Below are 20,579 nucleotides of genomic sequence, written 5' to 3'. Positions count from 1 at the left end.
GCTCTTGTCATTCCAAACCAGAATCACGCAAATGTCTTTGTAACCCGTTCATATCAGGAACGTGGGAAGAGAAAGCAACACCTGCAGCTGCTGAGTAAACCAAGGTTTACCCGGCTTTCTCTCTTCTCTTCAGCCACAGCAGATGCTGTGACTCTCCAGTCGTTTGACTTCACCCCTGAAGTCTTCCATTGTTTTGAGAGACAGACAGATGCCAACAACAAGAAGACCCTGCTTACCCTCTAGTTCAGATGGCAAATATGGTATCTTGCATTCAGACTCTCTGTGCTTTCTTTATAACACTGAGAGGAAGGGGATTGGAAGTTTTAATTATTTAATTTAAACTATTATTTCAATCAATTCATTCATATTTAATTAAAATAATTATTGTAATTATCTGTTGCAGAGGCTTAGCCCCCTTAATGGGAATGTAAACTGAGTAGTTAATCTGTTTAAAAGTGGGCCATTCTGCAATTGCACCAGGCCATGTGGAGAATGTGAACCCTTGCCTTGGACACAGGACATTGTGGGGCTGCAATTCTTATGAAGAGGAGCGCTGCTGCTTCCACTTCATTGCACAGGAGTGTTCCTTCAGCACAGTAAAACAGCTCTAGACTGGAAGCACTTTTTTAACTAGTTTATTCCACGTCCCAGATGAGGGATTCCTCATCAGAGGACAACCTGAAGGCCCCATCATTACATGAAGCCCTGAATTAGGCTCAATATGGGGGTGAGGAACCAGGATTCTCAGAAGAAGCTAAAGAAGGAATGTCTGCACCAAGGGAGATTCTGACCTCTGGCACTGAGGCAAAAGAAGTCAAAGCGGCCTGGTACGCAGGCTAAGACCCTACCTGCCCGCGAACTGTCTTGCCAGAGTGGTGCATGCTCTGGTTATCTCACGCTTGGACTACTGCAATGCGCTCTACGTGGGGCTACCTTTGAAGGTGACCCGGAAACTGCAATTAATCCAGAATGCAGCAGCTAGACTGGTGACTGGGAGTGGCCGCCGGGACCACATAACACCGGTTCTGAGAGATCTGCATTGGCTCCCAGTACGTCTCTGAGCACGATTCAAAGTGTTGGTGCTGACCTTTAAAGCCCTAAACGGCCTCGGTCCAGTATACCTGAAGGAGCGTCTCCATCCCCATCATTCAGCCTGGACACTGAGATCCAGCACCGAGGGCCTTCTGGCGGTTCCCTCATTGCGAGAAGTGAGGCTACAGGGAACCAGACAGAGTGCCTTCTCAGTAGTGGCGCCCGCCCTGTGGAACACCCTCCCATCAGATGTCAAGGAGATAATTACCTGACATTCAGAAGACATCTTAAGGCAGCCCTGTTCGGGGAAGTTTTTAATATGTAACGCTGTACTGTTTTTAGCACTGATTGGGAGCCACCCAGAGTGGCTGGGGAAACTCAGCCAGATGGGCGGGGTATAAATAATAAATAAATAATATTATTATTATAAAGCCTGAGGGGGAGATGGCACCTCTGGGTGAAGATAGCTGATAGGAGTCATCTGAGGTCAGGAGTTGGGTCAAGCAGTTCCAACTCAAAAACTTTAATGCTAGGCTGGAAGAGAAACACCATCTCTGCGCCAGTGTTCTGCTTCATCTGCTATCTAATCTCCTGCCTGTTGTGAACCTGACCTGGGCCTGTCTTGCCCATGTCCTTATTAGCTCCTGTATCAATTAAATGAGGAAGACAAACAATAAAAAATATTATTTATGGGGTGATATGAAAGCAGAGGTAGTATTTGTATTGCTCAGTCTTTTCAGGTGCCCTGCTGCAATTCAAAGAGGAAGAAAAAGCAATTTATGGATGCAAATCAAAGGAACGCTGCAGAGATTACTTTCCTTTTGTGTTTAGAATTTCAATTAATTTTGTTCAGTTGATGTATTCAGATTTGTCTCACCCAGATGCACTTCAGGATAGTCCTACTTAAAAAATTATTTATATGGGAAACATAAAATTCCTTTAAAAATAAGTAGTAACTAGGGCACTTTCTCCAGCCTGTAAACATGGTTTTATGGTTTTATTGAATTTCACTAGTGAGCTCTGAATTCCATGCAGAGTGGCAGCATCTATAACCAGCAAGGAAATAATCATATTTCAACAGTGTACTGTCACTAGTAACTAGAATCGGGGCTCCCACCTTCTGTAATTGCTCGGGCCACAGGCCACAAATCAGGCAGAATCATGCCATGGTTTCCTTCAGATTTTCTCAGGTGTGTAGCTTCTGAGAGCCAGTGTGGTGTAGTGGTTAAGAGCAGTAGTCTCGTAATCTGGTGAACCGGGTTCGCGTCTCCGCTCCTCCACATGCAGCTGCTGGGTGACCTTGGGCCAGTCACACTTCTCTGAAGTCTCTCAGCCCCACTCATCTCACAGAGTGTTTGTTGTGGGGGAGGAAGGGAAAGGAGAATGTTAGCTGCTTTGAGACTCCTTAAAGGGAGTGAAAGGCGGGATATCAAATCCAAACTCCTCCTCCTCCTCCTCTTCTTCTTCTTCTTCTTCTTCTTCTTCTTCTCTTCTTCTTCAAAATTTCAGCTCCTAAATTTCAGCTGAAAATTAGGTCATCCTAGGTGACAACTGCACTAATATCAATTTCTGTGCTGGCAAGTGTAATCTTTTTACTTGTTTACACAGCTGGCCACATTTCAAATCCGCATGTCTCTAAACTAATCCGCATTGTAATATTAGGTCAGACTTATATATAATTTAACAGTGTTCCTCCCAAACTTTAAATGCATTATATATTAGAACACTCGGTCGCTGGCTTCCAAACTGTGGTTGCATTGCAGCTCTGATGCAGCACCTTCCTGTACAAGGAACAAACGCACTGCAAGGCACTGTAAGGTATTCCAATAGCAGGTGCTGCAGGTCTATAGCTGACAGGCACCTAGCACAATGGGAGGCCAGACGCTTGCTTGCATTGACAGCAACAGTATGCTGGCAAAAGGTCTTTCCTATTTCATGTTGGTTAATGCAACACTTCTGCACATTCCCACTTCTAGTGGGCTGACAGTCATTACAACACAAAATCAATGTATAGTCCCTGAAACACAACCAAGCTTTTCAGCCAATTCGGAAATGTAAACAAATTTACTGTATACATTGAGAACTTCTCAAGACAGAAATATTTCAGGCTTGGACCCAGATCCAAACAGACTTGCTTGCAGTGCACAGAGATTTCAATTACTGTATTTTTCCGTGTATAAGACTAGGGTTTTTTTAAACCAAAAAATTAGGTGTAAAATTGGGGCTAGTCTTATACACGGGTAGTGCTGAGGGGGTGTTTTCTCAATTTGGAGTCCCCCAAAATAGGGGGCCTCTTATACATAGGGCCGTCTTACACATGGAAAAATACAGTATGTCTTACTGCCTGCCAAATAGAAGTAATAAGCAGTGCCAGTAAACAGTACACAATGTTCATTTTGGAGGTCAGAAGTGGGAAGATGAAGAAGGCGCTGAAGCTGTAACCTTGAGATGCTGGGAGAGATAGTTCGCCATGATATGACTTTAGAAAAACATTGGGAGGTTAACTGTGCTTTAGAAAAGCTCATTAGATAGATAGATAAACTTTATTTGTATTAGCCAACAGCTATAGCAACATAAAACAAGAAATATATACAATTAAAAAGACAACAATTGGTAAAAAGGACAATCAAATGATCAAATTATTGTTCAGATAGAGGCCCTTAATCTCATTGCACCCTTGATAAGCTTGAAAAGCTCATTTTTCGACGGTGAGTAGTATTTTTGAGCTTTGATTCTTTTAGAATCTGAACTATGTCAGATGCCAGGCCTTCAAGAAAGTGTAAGGCCTTGGGGGCAAAATGATTAGTTAACGCTTGCCAGCTGATCACCTACAATTCTGAAGCACTATTCCTTAAGAACTGAAGAGTTTTGCCTCGGGACATCCTCAAAAATACTTTAGGTTAAGGTGGGGAACCTGTGACCCTTGAGATGTTGATGGACTAAAACTCCCATCAGCCCCAGCCAGAATAGCCCAAGGGAACTGGAGTCCAGCAACACAGATAAGAACACAAGAGCCTGCAGGATCAGGCCAATGGCTCCTCTGGTTCAACATCCTGTTCTCACAGTGGCCCACCAGGAGCCTGTGGGAAACCTGCAATACTCTCCCCTCCTGCAGTTTCTAGCAACTGGTATTCAGAAGCATTACTGCCTCAGACCACAGGAACTCATGGAATTGCATTATCCAGCAGGCCTGTTTTTATGAAGTGGCAAACAGAACATAAAAATCTGGTGTTATTTTAAAACAATAAACACTGCACAGTTGAAACAAAAGGCTGTTGTCTGGACCCGTGGTTTAATATCCTTTCTTCAGAAAATACTTGTGCAAGGCTGAATGTTTTATGTCAACAACCTATTAAGAATTCATCCATCCTCATCGCTGCTACTCCATGCATCTTCATAAGCAGGATTCAGGCGCTGCTGAGGCCGCAACTGGAAAAAAGAAGAGAAGAGTCCATCAGCGATTCCATCTAGTCCGGCATTCTGTTCTCACAGTAGCAAACCAGACGCCTGTGGGAAGCACACAAGCAAGAGCACAACAGCATTCTGCCCACAGAAACTAGTAATCAGATGTCCTGTCTCTGACAGTGGAGGCGTGGATTTTGGCAATCCTCTTTTAAAACCATTCAAATTTGTAGTAATCACTGTCTGCTGTGGGAGTTCTATGGTTTAACCATGTACTAGAAGTACTTTGTTTTTTCCCTGCCCTGAATCTTCTGACTATATGATTGCAACATTCAGCTTCATTGGATGGCTGTCCATGAGTTCTTGTATTATGAGAGAGGGAGAAAAACTCCTCTATTCACTTTTCCCATGCCGTGCGTAGGACTGAGAGTAGCTCAGTTAGTAGAGCAGAAGACTCTTAATCACAGGGTCTTGGGTTCTAGCCCACATTGAGCAAGATATTCCTGCATTGCAGAGAGTTGGACTAGATAACCCTTTGGTCGCTTCCAACTCTACAATTCTGTGATTCTATCCTGTCACCTCTTACTCACCTTTTCTTTTTTAAATTTTTTTTTGTGAACCAGCCTGAAATATATGGGTATAGGCAGTGCTTTTTTTCTGGGGGGGACGCAGGGGTACACATACCCCGAAACAGTTCATGAATTGTTGTACTTTTGTCCATTTACTGTATTTATTTTTCCCGATTTGAACAATAAAATGGTGATTTTCTTGTGTCAAAATGAGAGTACCCCTAAACATTTTTTAAAGAAAAAAAGCACTGGTTATAGGGCAGTAAACAACACACACACACACACACACACACACAGAGAGAGAGAGAGAGAGAGAGAGAGAAGACAATAAGACAAAAGAAACCAGTCTAAATAAAAACAAAAACAGAGAGAAAAAGAGAAAAGGAAATGCAAAGTCCTCCCTCAAAAGTTTTGTCTCACAAAGACAGTGGTAGACTCAGCTCTCACCTGGGAGCTTTCATTTCTCCTCCCAGTCTCTCACTCTGGAAAGTCTTCCCTTTTCTCACCTTTTCTCTAAACCCAAATGCGGCAACCTTTCCTCATAGGGCTGCCACTCAGTCCCCCTGATCATTTTGATTGCCCTTTTCTAAATGTTCTCCAACTCTAGAGGTGACCAGAACTGTACAGAGTATTCTAAATGCAGTTGCATTTGTGGAATCAAGCCAGTCCCCCCCCCCCCAGTTCTGCATGCATTTTATTCTGTATCCTAAGTTCTCAAGACATTTTAATTTCCCTGACCACAACAATAATTTTATTATTTATAAAGGAAAGGCTAAATGCAGAAGGGAGGGGACATGCCAACTGGATCTAGATGGATAGGTAAAGGTACCCCTGCCCGTACAGGCCAGTCGTGTCCGACTCTGGGGTTGCGCGCCCATCTCGCTTAAGAGGCCGGGGGCCAGCGCTGTCCGAAGACACTTCCAGGTCACGTGGCCAGCATGACGAAGCTGCTCTGGCGAGCCAGCACCAGCGCAACACACGGAAACGCTGTTTACCTTCCCGCTATAGAGCGGTACCTATTTATCTACTTGCACTTAAGAGTGCTTTCGAACTGCTAGGTGGGCAGGAGCTGGGACCGAACGACAGGAGCTCACCCCGCCGCGGGGATTCGAACTGCCGACCATACGATCGGCAAGTCCTAGGCGCTGAGGTTTTACCCACAGCGCCACCCGCGTTCCTAGATGGATAGCAGGGCCAAAAAAAGAAGACGGGTGGGGACAGAACAGTACTTTGCACATGTTGGGATGCATGCGATTTCTGTCTCCAGGGCAGCTGTCTACCAGCTCCATCTGGTACAAGTCTCTGGTACACAGGCTGAGACTTGTCTTGCCAGAGTGGTGCATGCTCTACTTATCTCCCACTTGGACTATTGCAATGCACTCTACCTTTGAAGGTGACCCAGAAACTACAACTAATCCAGAATGCGGCAGCTAGACCGGTGACTAGGAGCAGCCCCTGAGACCATATAACACCAGTCCTGGAAGACCTACGTTGGCTCCTAGTATGTTTCCGAGCACAATTAAAAGTGTTGGTGCTGACTTTTAAAGCCCTAAACGGCCTCAGCCCAGTATACCTGAAGGAGTGTCTCCACCCACATCGTTCTGCCAGGACACTGAGGTCCAGCGCCGAGAGCCTTCTGGTGGTTCCCTCACTGTGAGAATGAGGTTACAGGGAACCAGACAGACGGCCTTCTCGGTAGCGGCGCCCGCCCTGTGGAATACGCTCCTATCAGATGTCAAGGAAATAAACAACTATCTGACTTTTAGAAGACATCTGAAGGCAGCCCTGTTTAGGGAAGTTTTTAATGTTTGTTGTTATTTTATTGTGTTTTAAATATTCTGTTGGAAGCTGCCCAGAGTGGCTGGGGAGGCTCAGTCAGATGGGTGGGGTATAAGTAATAAACAACAACACATAACATATAGGATGCCACACAATTCCAGGACCTGGAATTCCATACTCTGATTTCTATTAATTATTATCCAGTACTGATGTGATGGTTCTGCAGAGGAACACGATGTATCAGGTCCTGCATTACAGCAGCCTAAACTGAATGGATACCTTGTTCAGGCTTATGGAGCTACAATCCATCATCCCAGCCATGTCAGTGAGAAATCTTTCTTACAATGACTTCATTGCTCACATGCAGGGATTTCTTCCTTTACTATCATGCACAGAATATATCCCTTGTGTACAGATGCTCTAGTTCTCATCTTGCTCTACTAAAAAGCTATTTACCTCTTCAGAAGTATCATCAGGCTCTGGCTCTCTCAGAGATGGTACCCAGGCAAGGATATTGCCGTCTCTCCCACCACTATAAAGTTCCTGCCATGAAGGAACCAACAAAAAGTCACAGATCAGTTACTGAATACTGAAGAAGGCGAGCTTGAGGCAAAATAGGAATTGTGGGAGGGGGATCTGGGGAAAGGAAGTAAATTATCCACACTGGAGTCTTCTCCCAATTATAGCAACTTCAGTGGGACTAATAGTGTGATCTTGAGCATGTTTATTCCCAAATCCCACAAAGGGCAAGAGGACATACTCTCAGGAAATGTATTTAAGGTTGAATCTCAAGTCATTTGCTGCAAAGTCACACTGAAGCTAAGCCCAATTCTATTCGCATACCTCATAAAAGCAACATAGTTGTATTGAAGTTGTAGATGAGGGGATTACAGGATTAGTCCTGCACGAAAATATAAAGTAACTTTTAAAAAGTATAGCACCTAAATTACAATTCTTTTTCTGTAGTAATTTTATTTTAAAAACACTGATAAATAACTTATGCTTGTTGATTTTTTTATTTCCATCTACTTCATCTTACCTGCTTAAAGCATTTTTACCCTGCTACTCAGCCAAAAAGGCTCTCAGAGCAACAAACAGGCAATAAACAAGTTTATTCTATCTCACTTATGAATTGACTTATGTTTACTTTAACTTATTATGATTCATGACCTGCTATAGGCCAAAGGTTGAACTGATGTTAATCAGTAGAGTAAAGCAAAATGAGGCCTAATTAACTAATGTTACGGAAATGGCAAACGGGGGGGGGGGGGGACGGACATCTTTAAAGTTGTTACAATGTTACAAATATTATGCCTGAATACAGTGGTACCTCTGGTTACGGATTTAATTTGTTTTGGGGTGCCGTGCACACCCTGAGAATCCGTAACTAGAGGCACCACTTCTGTGCATGAGCATGTTGCACTTCTGTGCATGCAGTATATACTTCCAGGTTTGTCGCGGCTGTTGCCCAAAGATTCCATAACCTGGAGGTCACGCAACACGAGGTACCACTGTATATCCTTTGGACTTGACAGGTCAGGGAAAATACCTAGCTTTATAAATTTGTAGAAAATCCATACTTTAACCGACTCTCCTCATTCCAACGCCATTTTAACCTTTAAAGAAAGGTGAATTTGGGCTCCACCTCCCTCCCTGAACCAAGAAGCAGGAAATCACTGTAGGCAGCAGGAACAGGGCATCCTGCCATAACTCCCCAAGCGTGAGAACACATACGCGGCACCCCACCCAGGGAGTGACCAAGGGGGCAACAAGAGACATCCGCAGAGACAGTTTAGCAAGTCAGGTGTTCTGAAAGCCCAACTCCAGACAAGTCCTGAGGGCAAGGATATGTAAAGAGTTTTATTGTTCTTTTGGTGTTGAGAAAGGTGTCTCATAAAGTGACCTAATGTTGAACTTGTGTAAGCCTTGTATACCCTGCCCCATTTGTGACATGCTTGTGATGTAGTGATGATGTATCAATGATGCTGCTCGAAGGATGCCCACAAAGGAATAAGGATCTCAGACTCAAAAAAAAAAAAAAAAAAAAAAAGGGTGTCCCATGGACAACCCATGGTCAATAGCTTAGTTGTTTGGTTGTAAATTGCTCTGGGTTGCCTTGGGGAAAATCAGCAACTAACAAATTCAATAAATAATAATGATAGTGGCAATCAGGGCAGACTCAGGATACCATTTCAGCTGTGGCACAAAGCGGCTACAGCAGTTCTCAAAAACTTACAAATGAATCTTTCTTTAAATGACTTGATTCTAGAGGTGTTGGGACAAGACACTTCAGGGGAAAAGGCTTTTTTAACAAGTCAATTTATTTCTAAATGGAGCAAAGCAGCTTTAGCAACCTCGCCTCTTTTCACATCACAATCTAAAAATATTTCCCATGGAATCTGAATACAGTTAGGGCGCTGCATGTGTGCACAGCTCAATCAGGCAAATTGCTAGGCACAAGGAAGCCTTTATTGAGGCCAGCAAACCCATTATAATTTACGTCAGTTGTTGCATAAATGTTACACCATGCTGCCAGCCTTTCAAGTTAGGATTCCATATGTTTAATAGCTGTGCTGGTGGCAATTCCATATTAGATGTCCCATTAGAAACACACAGATTAAGATAAAATGTTACGGTTAGGAGAGTGTTATACAATGTCTGTCCTGCTTAGCATCATAGCCAACTTGCGTTCACACTTGAGCACCATTATGTGCCTTTAGTTGTATTTAAAAAACAAAAACAAAACATTGGGGTGTTTTTTCATTGAAAGCTACTCTTTACTGATGGCCGCAATGGCTAATAATTTCATTATGGTCATTGGCTATATAAAAAAAGTTAAGTACCTAGTTTAATTCCTCAAGACGATACCAGCCACAACAGTTTAAGACAGGAGAGGATGCAGTTGACTAGCCCTGCCAGTAGAAGTCCTGTGCAAGGAGTTCCATTTGTGCAATAAGGCTTCCTCTTCACAACTGGGTTGGGAGAACCCGCACAACAGCTTGCAGGGGGAGAAGAGGGGATATCTTGTCAAATGGGAACCTGGAATGGAATTCCATTCCCACTATTTGGAGGGAACCGTACTGGCAGATGAGGTAGGGGGCAAGTACAGTGGTACCTCGGGTTACATACGCTTCAGGTTACATACACTTCAGGTTACAGACTCCGCTAACCCAGAAATATTGCTTCAGGTTAAGAACTTTGCTTCAGGATGAGAACAGAAATTGTGCTCCGGCGGCGCGGCAGCAGTGGCAGGCCCCATTAGCTAAAGCGGTGCTTCAGGTTAAGAACAGTTTCAGGTTAAGTACGGACCTCCGGAACGAATTAAGTACTTAATCCGAGGTACCACTGTATTGTTTTATATGAGAAATGTTACCTCAATAGAGATACAACGTATCACTATTCAGCATCAGACAGCAAGCTAAATTAGTATTTTTGGTATAAATAATATGCAGAAGAGAGAGCAAACCTCAATCTCTACAAATAATTTTATGTATCTTTTCAGGGATGCTCCCAAACATTATTTCAATACATTATGGATATTTGTCAGTCAATTTGAGCACTCATGAACTCTAATTAGGCAAAAGGTGTGAAACCTATAACCCTCATATCTATCACTTTTCAGTATTAATTATTTTTAGGGTGTGTGTTTTTAAAACACAATTAAGATGCTTCTTCACAGTGAGAACTGCTCATTGCTAATGCAGTAATTTATTTACTTGAACCCTTTCAGATAATACTGACCACTCCTCCTGGCCCACCAGTCATAACAGCAAAGAAGATCCTTCATGTACAGATGCAGTATATCTCTTATTATCGGGTACTGAGGCAAACAAAAGTGAAAGGCCATTAAACATAACTGGTCTGTTTTTAGGCTAAATAGCCTAAAAATCAGCCAGAGGACTTCACTTACCTGAAAATTAGGATGAAAGACACAGCAGTCGACAGAACTATAATGTCCCCCAAGCATAGCCATTCGATTTCCTGAGTAAATTGTATAAATAGCAATAGTGCTACCGTATGGCACAAATGCAAATTCCGGACTGCAGCCATGCGAGACTGTAAATTTGAGTCCTTTTCTACTTTCATTGCACACCTTCCCGTAATTCACCTGTAAAGATACAAGATTTTAAAGCTAACTCCTATTGTCACAATGCAGGTATACGATGATCATTCCTTACATTTACAAGCTGTAGCTCACTTCCTGTCATTATACTGTTGAATGCATACTCATACACCTGTCACATTTTATAGAGTTTCAGATTTGACATTGATGGCTCAGGGTTATCTTGTAACTTGATAGCATCAGAACAAAACGTGAGATCAAAAGGGGAAGCAGCTAGCCAGCAGGAGTAGACTCTCTTTCCTGAAGACTATTTAACTGGTCTTGAACAGACCATAATATATATGCAGTATATTCCCAGAAAGGCAACCAAACCATTAACCAGCTGGACTAGACTCACCTGCGTTTACTAAGCTGGCGCACATGTATTTTGATCACAAAGACATGGCAGAGTCCATGCATTCTTACAGGCAAGGATATGTTTTTTAGTACAGTCGTACCTTGGTTCTCCAACGGAATCTGCTCCAGAAGTCCATTTGACTTCCAAAAACATTCAAAAACCAAGGCGCAGCTTCCAATTGGCTGCAGGAGCTTTCTGCACTCAATCGGAAGCCGCGTTGGATGTTCGGCTTCCCGAAAACGTTTGCAAACCTTACTTACTTCCAGGTTTGCGGCGTTTGGGAGCCAAAACGTTCAAGTCACAAGGCATACAAAAACCAAGGCACAACTGTATCTGGCTATCTCTAGTGTGATGTCCAGATTATAAAATTCTCTGTTTTGCATAATATTGCCTGGGTGGCATACTGTATGAGCCCTATTGTGCATGAAGGGAGCACACAGTGCCCTATCCCAAATATCCCGGGTGTGCCAGCCCAGTCCCTTCATTCCTCACCATTGAGCTTTTGGTGCCCTTGGAACACAACCAGGTTGATATAGAAGCAGACTCTACCTGGGGCCCTAACCACTTAGGGCAGGCACATCCAACAGGTAGATCGTGATCTACCGGTAGATCACTGGACGTCTGTGGTAGATCACTGGCTCCCTCCCAAAGAAGCCCAATAACTTTGGCTCCCCTAAAAAAGGTTAAACATTTTAGCCCTGCAGCCCATAAAAAGAAGCTCAGCAACTTTGACCTGAACCCACTGCCAGTTTTTAACTCTGCGAGTAGATCACAGTCTCTTGGGAGTTGGCCACCTCTGACTTAGGGCTTTAAAAGTAAGAACGAGTTCTCTGAATTGGACTTGGACATGGTCAGGCAACCAGATAAACTCTTTTAAAGACTAGAAATTTTTTAACTTGTCTCAGAATCTGACCAGCTTGTATCCTGTGTTAACCATAGCTTTTGGATCATCTTCAAAGTCAACTGTCTTGTCCAGGTCTTAGACAAGGGACACAAGGGAAACCACAGCTGACCACAATGTCATAGTAACTAGTGAGTTAGGCAGCTGTGTGAAGATGAGAAGGTTAAGTACTACCCATTTAATTTATGGAAGCATCACTGCAACTGAAATAAAGGCACATCAAATACATTGTGTGTCAGGAGCTAAATCCCAGCGGAGGTAATCTGTTGAAAAATTATAACCCAATAACTGAATCCAAGGGGGAATATTATTGTAGAAACTTAATTTTCGGTTCTACTTGAGCAGTGAAGCCTTGTGTGGCTGCAGGAAAGAGCAACCAGAAACCTAGATTAGTCTCCAAGCCAGAGGCCTGGAGGAAATGTCAGAGGTTGGGATGGTGATCTGGCCCTGGAAAAACCTTCTCTTCATTTTTTCAGCTGAAACAAATTACTCACTTGTGAAAATTCTTTCTGCTTCTTAAATTAAAAGTAAGCCAGAGTGAGAAAAAGGGAAGATGATTCATGAAACAAGCAGAGATCCACTTACTGTATTGGTGATGTGCAATAAAGTTGATATAGGCTGAAACACTTAACCTGACATTACAACTAACAGCAAGTTTTGTTTGCCCAAGGGAGAAGAAAATAAAAGCAAGAATAACTCCTCTTGCTTTCAGCAGATTGTCTTTCCTAGTTGGAATTATACATGCAGTTTCCAGTGGCTTACTGTACAGTATGTTAGGGAATTGGAAAACAGACAACATGAAAGGCATGCACAGATATATCACCTGGAATAATGCAATAAACTTTTGTTTCAAAGAGAAAGATAACAAGAATATATGGTGAATTACAGAAGAAAAAGTCCACTGTCTCTTTGCAAAGTACTTTATATGCAGCTTTTCACAGGAAGAGTTCAAGTGAATAGTGATGAATTAAATTTGTAGATCTTGTAACATGCAGTGGAAGGTGATTACCCTTCTGGAAGATTCAGGATTCAAGAATATAATTGCTCCCTCAAATACCTTTGATTATGGGATCACAGCAACAAATGCTGAAAATATGACACACAAAGTTTCAGAAGCAGCCACCCATTTGTGCAACATAAACATGGATTAAATAAATTGTAGATTCATTTCAATGAGTTGGATGGTGCAATCAGAAATATTTTCAGGAGTAGCTCGCTGCTGTATCATCATTTAGAGCGAACATCTGTTCTTTGCTGGAGGCCAAATTGTTTGGAAAACTACTGTCACGCCATGCAGCAAGACCTCTGATGACACCAACACATCAGGACAGGAAAGCCAAACGGAATCGTTACTTGCCACACACCTGATGTCAAGTATAGGGGAGGTGAGTGTGGCTTGCTCAAAACAGCCTGGCAGGCCAAATGAAGACACCCGTGACACAGAGGTTTCCTTCCACTGCTCAATGACTTTGGCTTCAAATGTCACAGAACATCCTTGAAGAAGATGCAGACCAAAATCCAGATAAACACTACTACTATGTTTGTACATGCTAGCTCACTGGAGCTATACACATTGTTGTACATACAACTGCTACAGGGAAAATCAACCCACAACTCAGGCATCAAGATTTTGACATACTGTTGTATGCCATTTACTATAACTCAGATCAGACCACAAAATATTTATGGGCATTTCTTCTGGTTTTCATGACACTTGCCAGAGTCGTTTACATGCAACTAAAGGAAGGTATGTTTAAAGATTTGTTTGTAGTTATTTTCTTCTAAGGAGACAAGATGGACTTTTAATTTTTAAGAGCTGATTTCAGCAATGGGGTCTTGAGTTTAAAAAAGGTAATATATTCATTTTCTTTAACAAGAATTAATCCAGAATATATGTGAATTCAACAGTGCTTAGTCTGTGTTTGGTTGTCAGTTTGTTAATGCTGTTGATAATGTTCTGTGGAATATGACTGTTGTAATGCTTTGTGAATTTTATAATGTGACTTTTCTTGTGGCTGTGCTGTTTAGCCTATTTTTTAAGTTGCTTTGTAAATAGTGTTTTATAGATGGTGATTGTTTTACTGATGTTCTGTAATTGTTTTACTGATTATTTGTTAATTATTTTATATGATTTGTATTGTAATTGTTTTTTAAAATTATTTTTATCCTCCCCCAATTATTAAAAATCGAAACAAATTACTTTAATACAATTTCTTAAACTCAGGTTTCTCATTTCCGTTACAATCGTATGTCCAAGATATTCCCCTTTCACTGCTTCCTTTCTTATTTAGTCTCCAGTTGACATTCTTCACTTGTCATTAAGCCATTCTTCCAGCTGTCCGCTTTTTCACCTTACAAACAGCAACCTCGGTTACATCTTACATATTTATAATCCATTTCACGTGTGTAGTCTTTATCTTCATTTCATTCCAGACCTGGCGTGTTAAAAGAGTTCAGTTCCTTCTCTTGTTGTTCCATTCTTTGCAGTGTTGGTCTGAGTGGTATAAGGTCACATTTCATTCCATTCCGCTGTTATCGAACTAACATGAGAACCACAGCCATAGATAACTCGCGGAGTGAACTTTTCAGACTTCCGCCATTAAATTTCCCTTTGCAATTCTTTTTTGGCACACAACACACAGCAAAATATTTTCTCAGCTTCAGCCACTCTTCAACAACTGTCCAGCTGTGGGTCATATCCCCTTTTCCTCACTGCATTTATCCAACAACACCCCCATCCAGAAGTGGTCGTAAATAAAGTCCATTCACCCTTGGTCGAGGGGGCGTGGAACCTTATTGAATTCCTTGTAAAGCATAAATCAGAAGCCCCCCCCCCTTCAAAGTGACAAGCAGGGTAGCAACTATACACGCCTCTTTGTTGTGTAGAGGACAGGAGAGAAAAAGACCATGAGAAAACCATAAGAAAGCACAAAGCACCTTGTCCTCCCCATTTCCTTTCACAGCTGTTGTAGAGATACTCAAGCTTCAGAAAAGCTTTCAAATACCTTCAGAAAACCAGTCTCAGTTCTTTTGGCAGCTGATCAATTTGGATATGATGCTTTGGAAGCGCCTCTTGATGAATGCCAATTATCCAGATTAAGGAAGAACCTCCCCCAAATTATGCTGGTAATGGAGGGTCGTCCATGGCAGGGGCACACTCCCTGATCTCCCTGCAGGATGCAGTGAACTCCCCAGACCCCACTGGAGAGCATCAAGAGTATTTATGCCTCATTTCCTCCCCTTTCCCTGCCTGAACTTCTTCCTAGCCCCCGGAGGACTGCAAAGAACAATCCCCATTGATCGTGGGCATGGCTGGAAACCGATTTGTGTTGTAATTGCGATGTTCTGCTATGTTATTATTTATTGTATGTAAGCCACTTTGTGACTCATGTGAGTGAAAAGCGACACAGAAATAAAATAAAATAAATGAAAATACAAAATTTGTGGAAATGTACTTTAAATACACTGACTTGGAACCTGAGCTGCTCTTCCATTTCACAAGGCAGAGTGATTTCTCATTCCTTTTGCAGATCCCTGCAGCATTTTCCAAAGCTTCCCCTTTGTCTTACAACCCTCAAGAGCATATTTTCAAAGGTACAGGAAGCTGAAGAGGGAAGATGGTGGCATGGCCTACCATGAATGTGTGCAGTTCACAGAAGGGAAGTTAGAATTCAAGCCATGTGAGAACATAAGAGCTTGATGAGTCAGGTCAATGGCCCATCTAGACCAGCATCTTATTCTCACCATGACCAACCAGATGCCTATGGGAAGCTCAAAATCAGGACCTGAAAACAACAGCACTCTCTCCTATTGTGATTCCCAGCAATGGGTATTCAGGGGCATACTGCCTGTGACAGTGGCAGTAAAACATATAAGGCATGTTCTGTTGGGTGTGTCCAGGTTCCCATACTCTGCTGCCTTCCAGGGATGGGAAACAGCAGGTAGATTGAAAGTTTGCTACAACTCAGTGTAGCAGTTTATGAAAATCAATAGCCTGATGGTAAGGATGGATGGGAAAACAGAATTTTGTCCATTGTGGAGTGCCCAGCCCTCTGCTGTTCAACAAGTGGCTCTTACAGAGTTTATTTTTAACACTTGATTGAAAGGGCAAACAAATTAAGTTATTAAGAAGTTAATTCTACCATTACAACATCTGTGGCAGCCAAGTCTGAGGCAGTGGAGATTACAGCATCATTCCAGAGATCAAGCTGCAAGATAAATATTTCCAAGTGACCTGAAAAAGTCTCATAACATGGGTTGCACAGTGTGCAAGTGAACAAGATTATCTTGCCTGGGTACTGTGTGTATATGTGAAATTGCGTATAGTGGGGGACACCATCTAAAAAGCCCATAAACATCCTCTAAACCTCTGGAAACCCTTCGAAACCCCTTTTAAAAACCAACAGCACTTACCAGGCTGACTTGAATCCCCCAAACTCCTCTAGAATCGCTTCCACCAAACCTCCTTTCTCAAACTCCAACTCTCCATAGGCCCCAAAGGTTGGTGCAACAACTCATAGGATGTAGTTGAAAAAGCTCCTAGAATTGCTAGCTGTTTCCCCCACTTTTTGCACAGTTCATGCAGTTTTTGTGCCTTTTTGTGGCCCATTTATGGTGTATACATGGTCGTGAGTGAATTGAACATGCATAATAGGGGAGTCACATACATTACATTCCTCAATATCAGGACCAACTTGTTTAGTCATAGGTTATAATGAAAACAAAACTGTACGCAGTCTAAGTTTCCCCCCCAACAACTTCCTCAACTTACTAATGTGTTCTCTCCACTGGAACTGTTCCAGAGTCTCATGCGGTCATCTGTACCAAATGTCAGAAGGTGAAGTCCATCATTTGTGAAGCACAAGCCATTAACTCTTCCATTATGGGCTGTATTTTCTGTTAAGAAAATATGAACAACACCGGGTACTACAGAGTTTGATACAGCAAAATGTAAAACTCATCACGGCAAAATATTTGTAATTGCAGTGTTTGGAAGGGAAATGGGGCAACAATGTATTCTACTATGTGACAATGCTTGTCGCCAAGGGTGAAACCAAATGCTTAAGTGTTGAAATGTTTAAGAACTTGATATACATGTAAATGCGGGTCCTGCTATCAGAACACACGTTATCTAAGAATTCACTTATCTGAACATAAAGAATTATGCCCAAATATCGCTAAGTGAATGGTTGATTCATATATTTGAATAGCCAGAGTTTGTCCACTTCCTTGTTTGTGCTTTTCTGGTAGGCAGCAACTATTTTTGGGTAGATGCCATGCTGGGGGGGGGGGGAGATTGGACAAATGAGGGAGCAAGAGAGATCAGACAAATCAGTTTTCCCTTTGTCTCTCTTTTGCTGGTTGGCTGTAGCCATTTCAAGAAGAAACCATGGAGGGAATGGGGCGGGGAGAGACTGGAGAAATCATGGATTAGAAATATTCTCATATGGACTTCTGGGGAGATGAATGGTGGTTTGGCTATCTGTCTGCTAGCTCCTGTTGACAGAAGATAATTATGTGGTAAACAGATAGTCCAACTATTCATCACTCTGGAGTTAAGGGTGATCTGAAAGTTTACCTCAAACGCTTGGGTTGAGGCCATTTTCCTGCTGTCCTTGTCTGGGAGCTTGGACGGGAGTTAGAATGAACTGGCAAGCTATTCTGCCCAAATATCACACAATAGCCCATCTTGCACTTTTCGTGGGGAAAAAGAATGATTCTGAGACACCTTGAACAAAATATATATTGTTTAACAGAAGATGGATGAAGATGGATGTTAGCATGGACTGAATGTTGTAAATAATCATTTTTTTCTTTTTTAAGTGGCAGATAAGTTTTCTTTTTGTATCTTTTTCTAATGTTTCTTTTATTGTATAATAGATTTTTTTAAGATAAAAATGTCATTGGGGGGGAAAAGTTCCCATATGAAATATTGTAATGGAAATAATCTAACAAACAATTTCCTGGGCATTGTGTTTGGAAAGTGAGACCTGTGTGTACTGCATATGTATACTGATTACCTGCTTCAGAAGATGCTTTTGACTTTTCACCATTATGTTGATCAAGGGTAATCAGACAAGCAGATGCTCTTCTTACATCCCACAATTTCACTCTACTGTCAGCACTAAAAGAGGAACAACACCTCGTATTGATTTATGGACAAGATTCATGGTTTCTATCCAACCCTACCTCACTCTGTCATAAAGGCAAGTGATGTCCTTAGGTTGGATTAGAAATTTTCTGTTAACATTAGTATGGTTATGTGCAAGTTCTTGCTAATATGCATACAATATCTGGTGTTCCCTATCCTGTTAATTTTAATACAGCGAGTTACAGTTTTCCAAGTGAAAAGTTTCTGACTATTTCATGCGCTTCAGAAAAAGGTAAACCAAGGAAAGGCTTATTTCTACAAATTCCTCTGTATTTCATTATTGGCCTATTCTGTCAATGAATTATATTCATTCTGAATTGAAAGACAAATGCAGTGTAGTTAAAAAATAATAATCTTGCTTTCAAAAGTAAAAATTTAACAATTGCTACTTATAAGAGTGCCTTATTAAAAATATATATTTACTTCAACTTTGGACCTTAGCCCTCAAGGCAGCTTACAAAATTACAAAATTTTAAATGGTAGCCATAAAAATGAAACAATTGTTATCAAAACCCAGAAAGTCATATTCACAAAACCTTCATAAAACAAGTAAAATATATCAACAATAATAAACAAATTCTATTACTTGCCACTAAAATGCCTAAATAATTTTTTTCCACCTGGCACCTAAAAAACCATCAGGGATGGCACCAGATGGTTAACTTAACAGGCTTTTTGTTTGTTTCTAAGCATTACCACATTCTTTCTGTTGATGTACATGTTAAACATTTTATTTATGGCACATTTGAGCTATCTGCAGCCTTGGGTCCATATAAAGCCCTTGGGACTCCCCTTTATGTCCTGCTGAATTTGGCCCCATCGCCGCCAATTCCTCAGCACTGCAGAAAACCTCCCCCTGCCACAAAAGGCTGCTACTCCATTCCTAGTGTGCTCTGTGGTCTGGGTAGATGCTGGAGTGATTTTACGGATGCGGCTCAGAGGAAGAATTAGAGTGTGCCAGGTATAGTGTCTACTCAGTATTCCACCTGGCATCCCTTATTGTTGGGCATCACAACTTGACAGCTGGGCTTGACAGCTGTCTTTGGCTGGCTCTTCTGTTTCCCATTGAGATGGCACAAAGGTAAGTCACCGGGCACAGAGGGAAACTGGCTGGGGGAGATCCAAAAAATGACAACACCATGACAAGAAACAGAAGAGCTGGTAGGAAAAGCTGAAGAGGCAGGAGAAATAGCAAAGACCTTGGGACTCACAAAAGAATGCAAACTGGCTAGCAGAAGAGACAGAGAGACAGAGTCTCTGTGTGAGAGAGACAAAGGAAGAGGGAAGGGATGTCCCCACCCACTTTTGGTTTTGACTGTACCTACCTCTAGTATGTGTCCCCCAACAATTTTGCCTTTAGGGAATGCGGACCTTGACTCTGCAAAGCTCACCCTTCCCTGATTTAATAATTCTATCCTTGTTTTCAGCCACATTGAGCTGTTTGGAGTAAAAGCGGGGTATAAACGTGTTAAATACATTATTATTGACTTTACCCCCAAAAGGCGCACTCCTCTGTTGTCTCCCAAGATAGACGGATGCCAACATCTATTATTATTATTACTACAAATAAATCAATGCCTAGTCAAACAAACAAGCTAGCTTTTCATTTAGCTAAGCATTCTGTGAGTCCTCCGCTGCAGCTGCCATCACAAGTGAAAACTGAGAACTGACCTCCTCCTCCTGGTCATCAGAACATCACTTGTCCAAAATAACTAGGTCAGAGTCTGAAAGGGTTGAGATTAAATTGTGGCTGGTTTACTTCTGTTCAGCTATAAAGTCTGTAATTAGTCTCTGTTGGTGATTTGTGTAGGCTTTTCCACTTGCACGTGAAGTGACTGAGTTCAGGCAACTACCATTACGAAATGTTTTATTTGAACAATAGCACTATCTGCCAGCCTCTCCTCAAGACTGCTTTTCCCCTTTTCCCAAGCAAGCAAACAGTCAATCAAACAAGCTTGTATTTTTCCCCCGTTGGCAGGCAAAGATAAGCAGTTATGTTAAGAGGTGGTAAAACATTGAAAAGTTTGAAAGGTTTTTTTTTTTAAAAAAATCCTTAGAATAAAGTTTAAAACCTGTATAGATAAACCCCAGGAATGCCACAGAGACGGCTGCTGAACTCCCTGTGAAACTGATTTATGATTCTTGGCTCCTTGGAGAATAAAACAACACTGAAAAGGTCCTTGCCCTCAATAAATCAGATAGCTGCTGAGCCGGCAACGGCATTATCACATAAAAAGAAAAAAGAAAAAAAAAACCCAATTAAACAATTAAAACAGACTGTGGAG

The 20,579-nt window shown here is 41.9% G+C and overlaps 1 protein-coding gene across 5 annotated transcripts in view; it reads right to left on the bottom strand.

Annotated features, from left to right (window-relative positions):
• Nucleotides 1-3,556: 3,556 nt before the first annotated feature.
• The window catches only part of ERCC8 (ERCC excision repair 8, CSA ubiquitin ligase complex subunit), a 35,245-nt gene continuing 18,222 nt past the window's right edge, over nt 3,557-20,579 (bottom strand). For 3 of the 5 annotated variants that reach the window (XM_081213096.1, XM_081213098.1, XM_081213099.1), the window contains 5 exons: nt 18,164-18,267; nt 16,915-17,039; nt 10,693-10,890; nt 7,239-7,325; nt 3,557-4,461 (listed from right to left, as the gene is read on the bottom strand). In XM_081213096.1, coding sequence (XP_081069222.1) covers nt 4,393-4,461; nt 7,239-7,325; nt 10,693-10,890; nt 16,915-17,039; nt 18,164-18,267 — 583 coding nt within the window. In that variant the 3' untranslated portion in view covers nt 3,557-4,392. Of the gene's footprint in view, nt 4,462-7,238; nt 7,326-7,654; nt 7,684-10,523; nt 10,603-10,692; nt 10,891-16,914; nt 17,040-18,163; nt 18,268-20,579 lie in introns of those variants that run through there. The other 2 variants (XR_014012880.1, XM_081213097.1) reach the window with 2 other exon arrangements.

This window comes from Podarcis bocagei (assembly GCF_964188305.1).
Source record: "Podarcis bocagei genome assembly, chromosome: 11".
Classification (NCBI taxonomy): Eukaryota; Metazoa; Chordata; class Lepidosauria; order Squamata; family Lacertidae; genus Podarcis; species Podarcis bocagei.
This window is presented reverse-complemented; position numbering and strand designations above follow the sequence as displayed.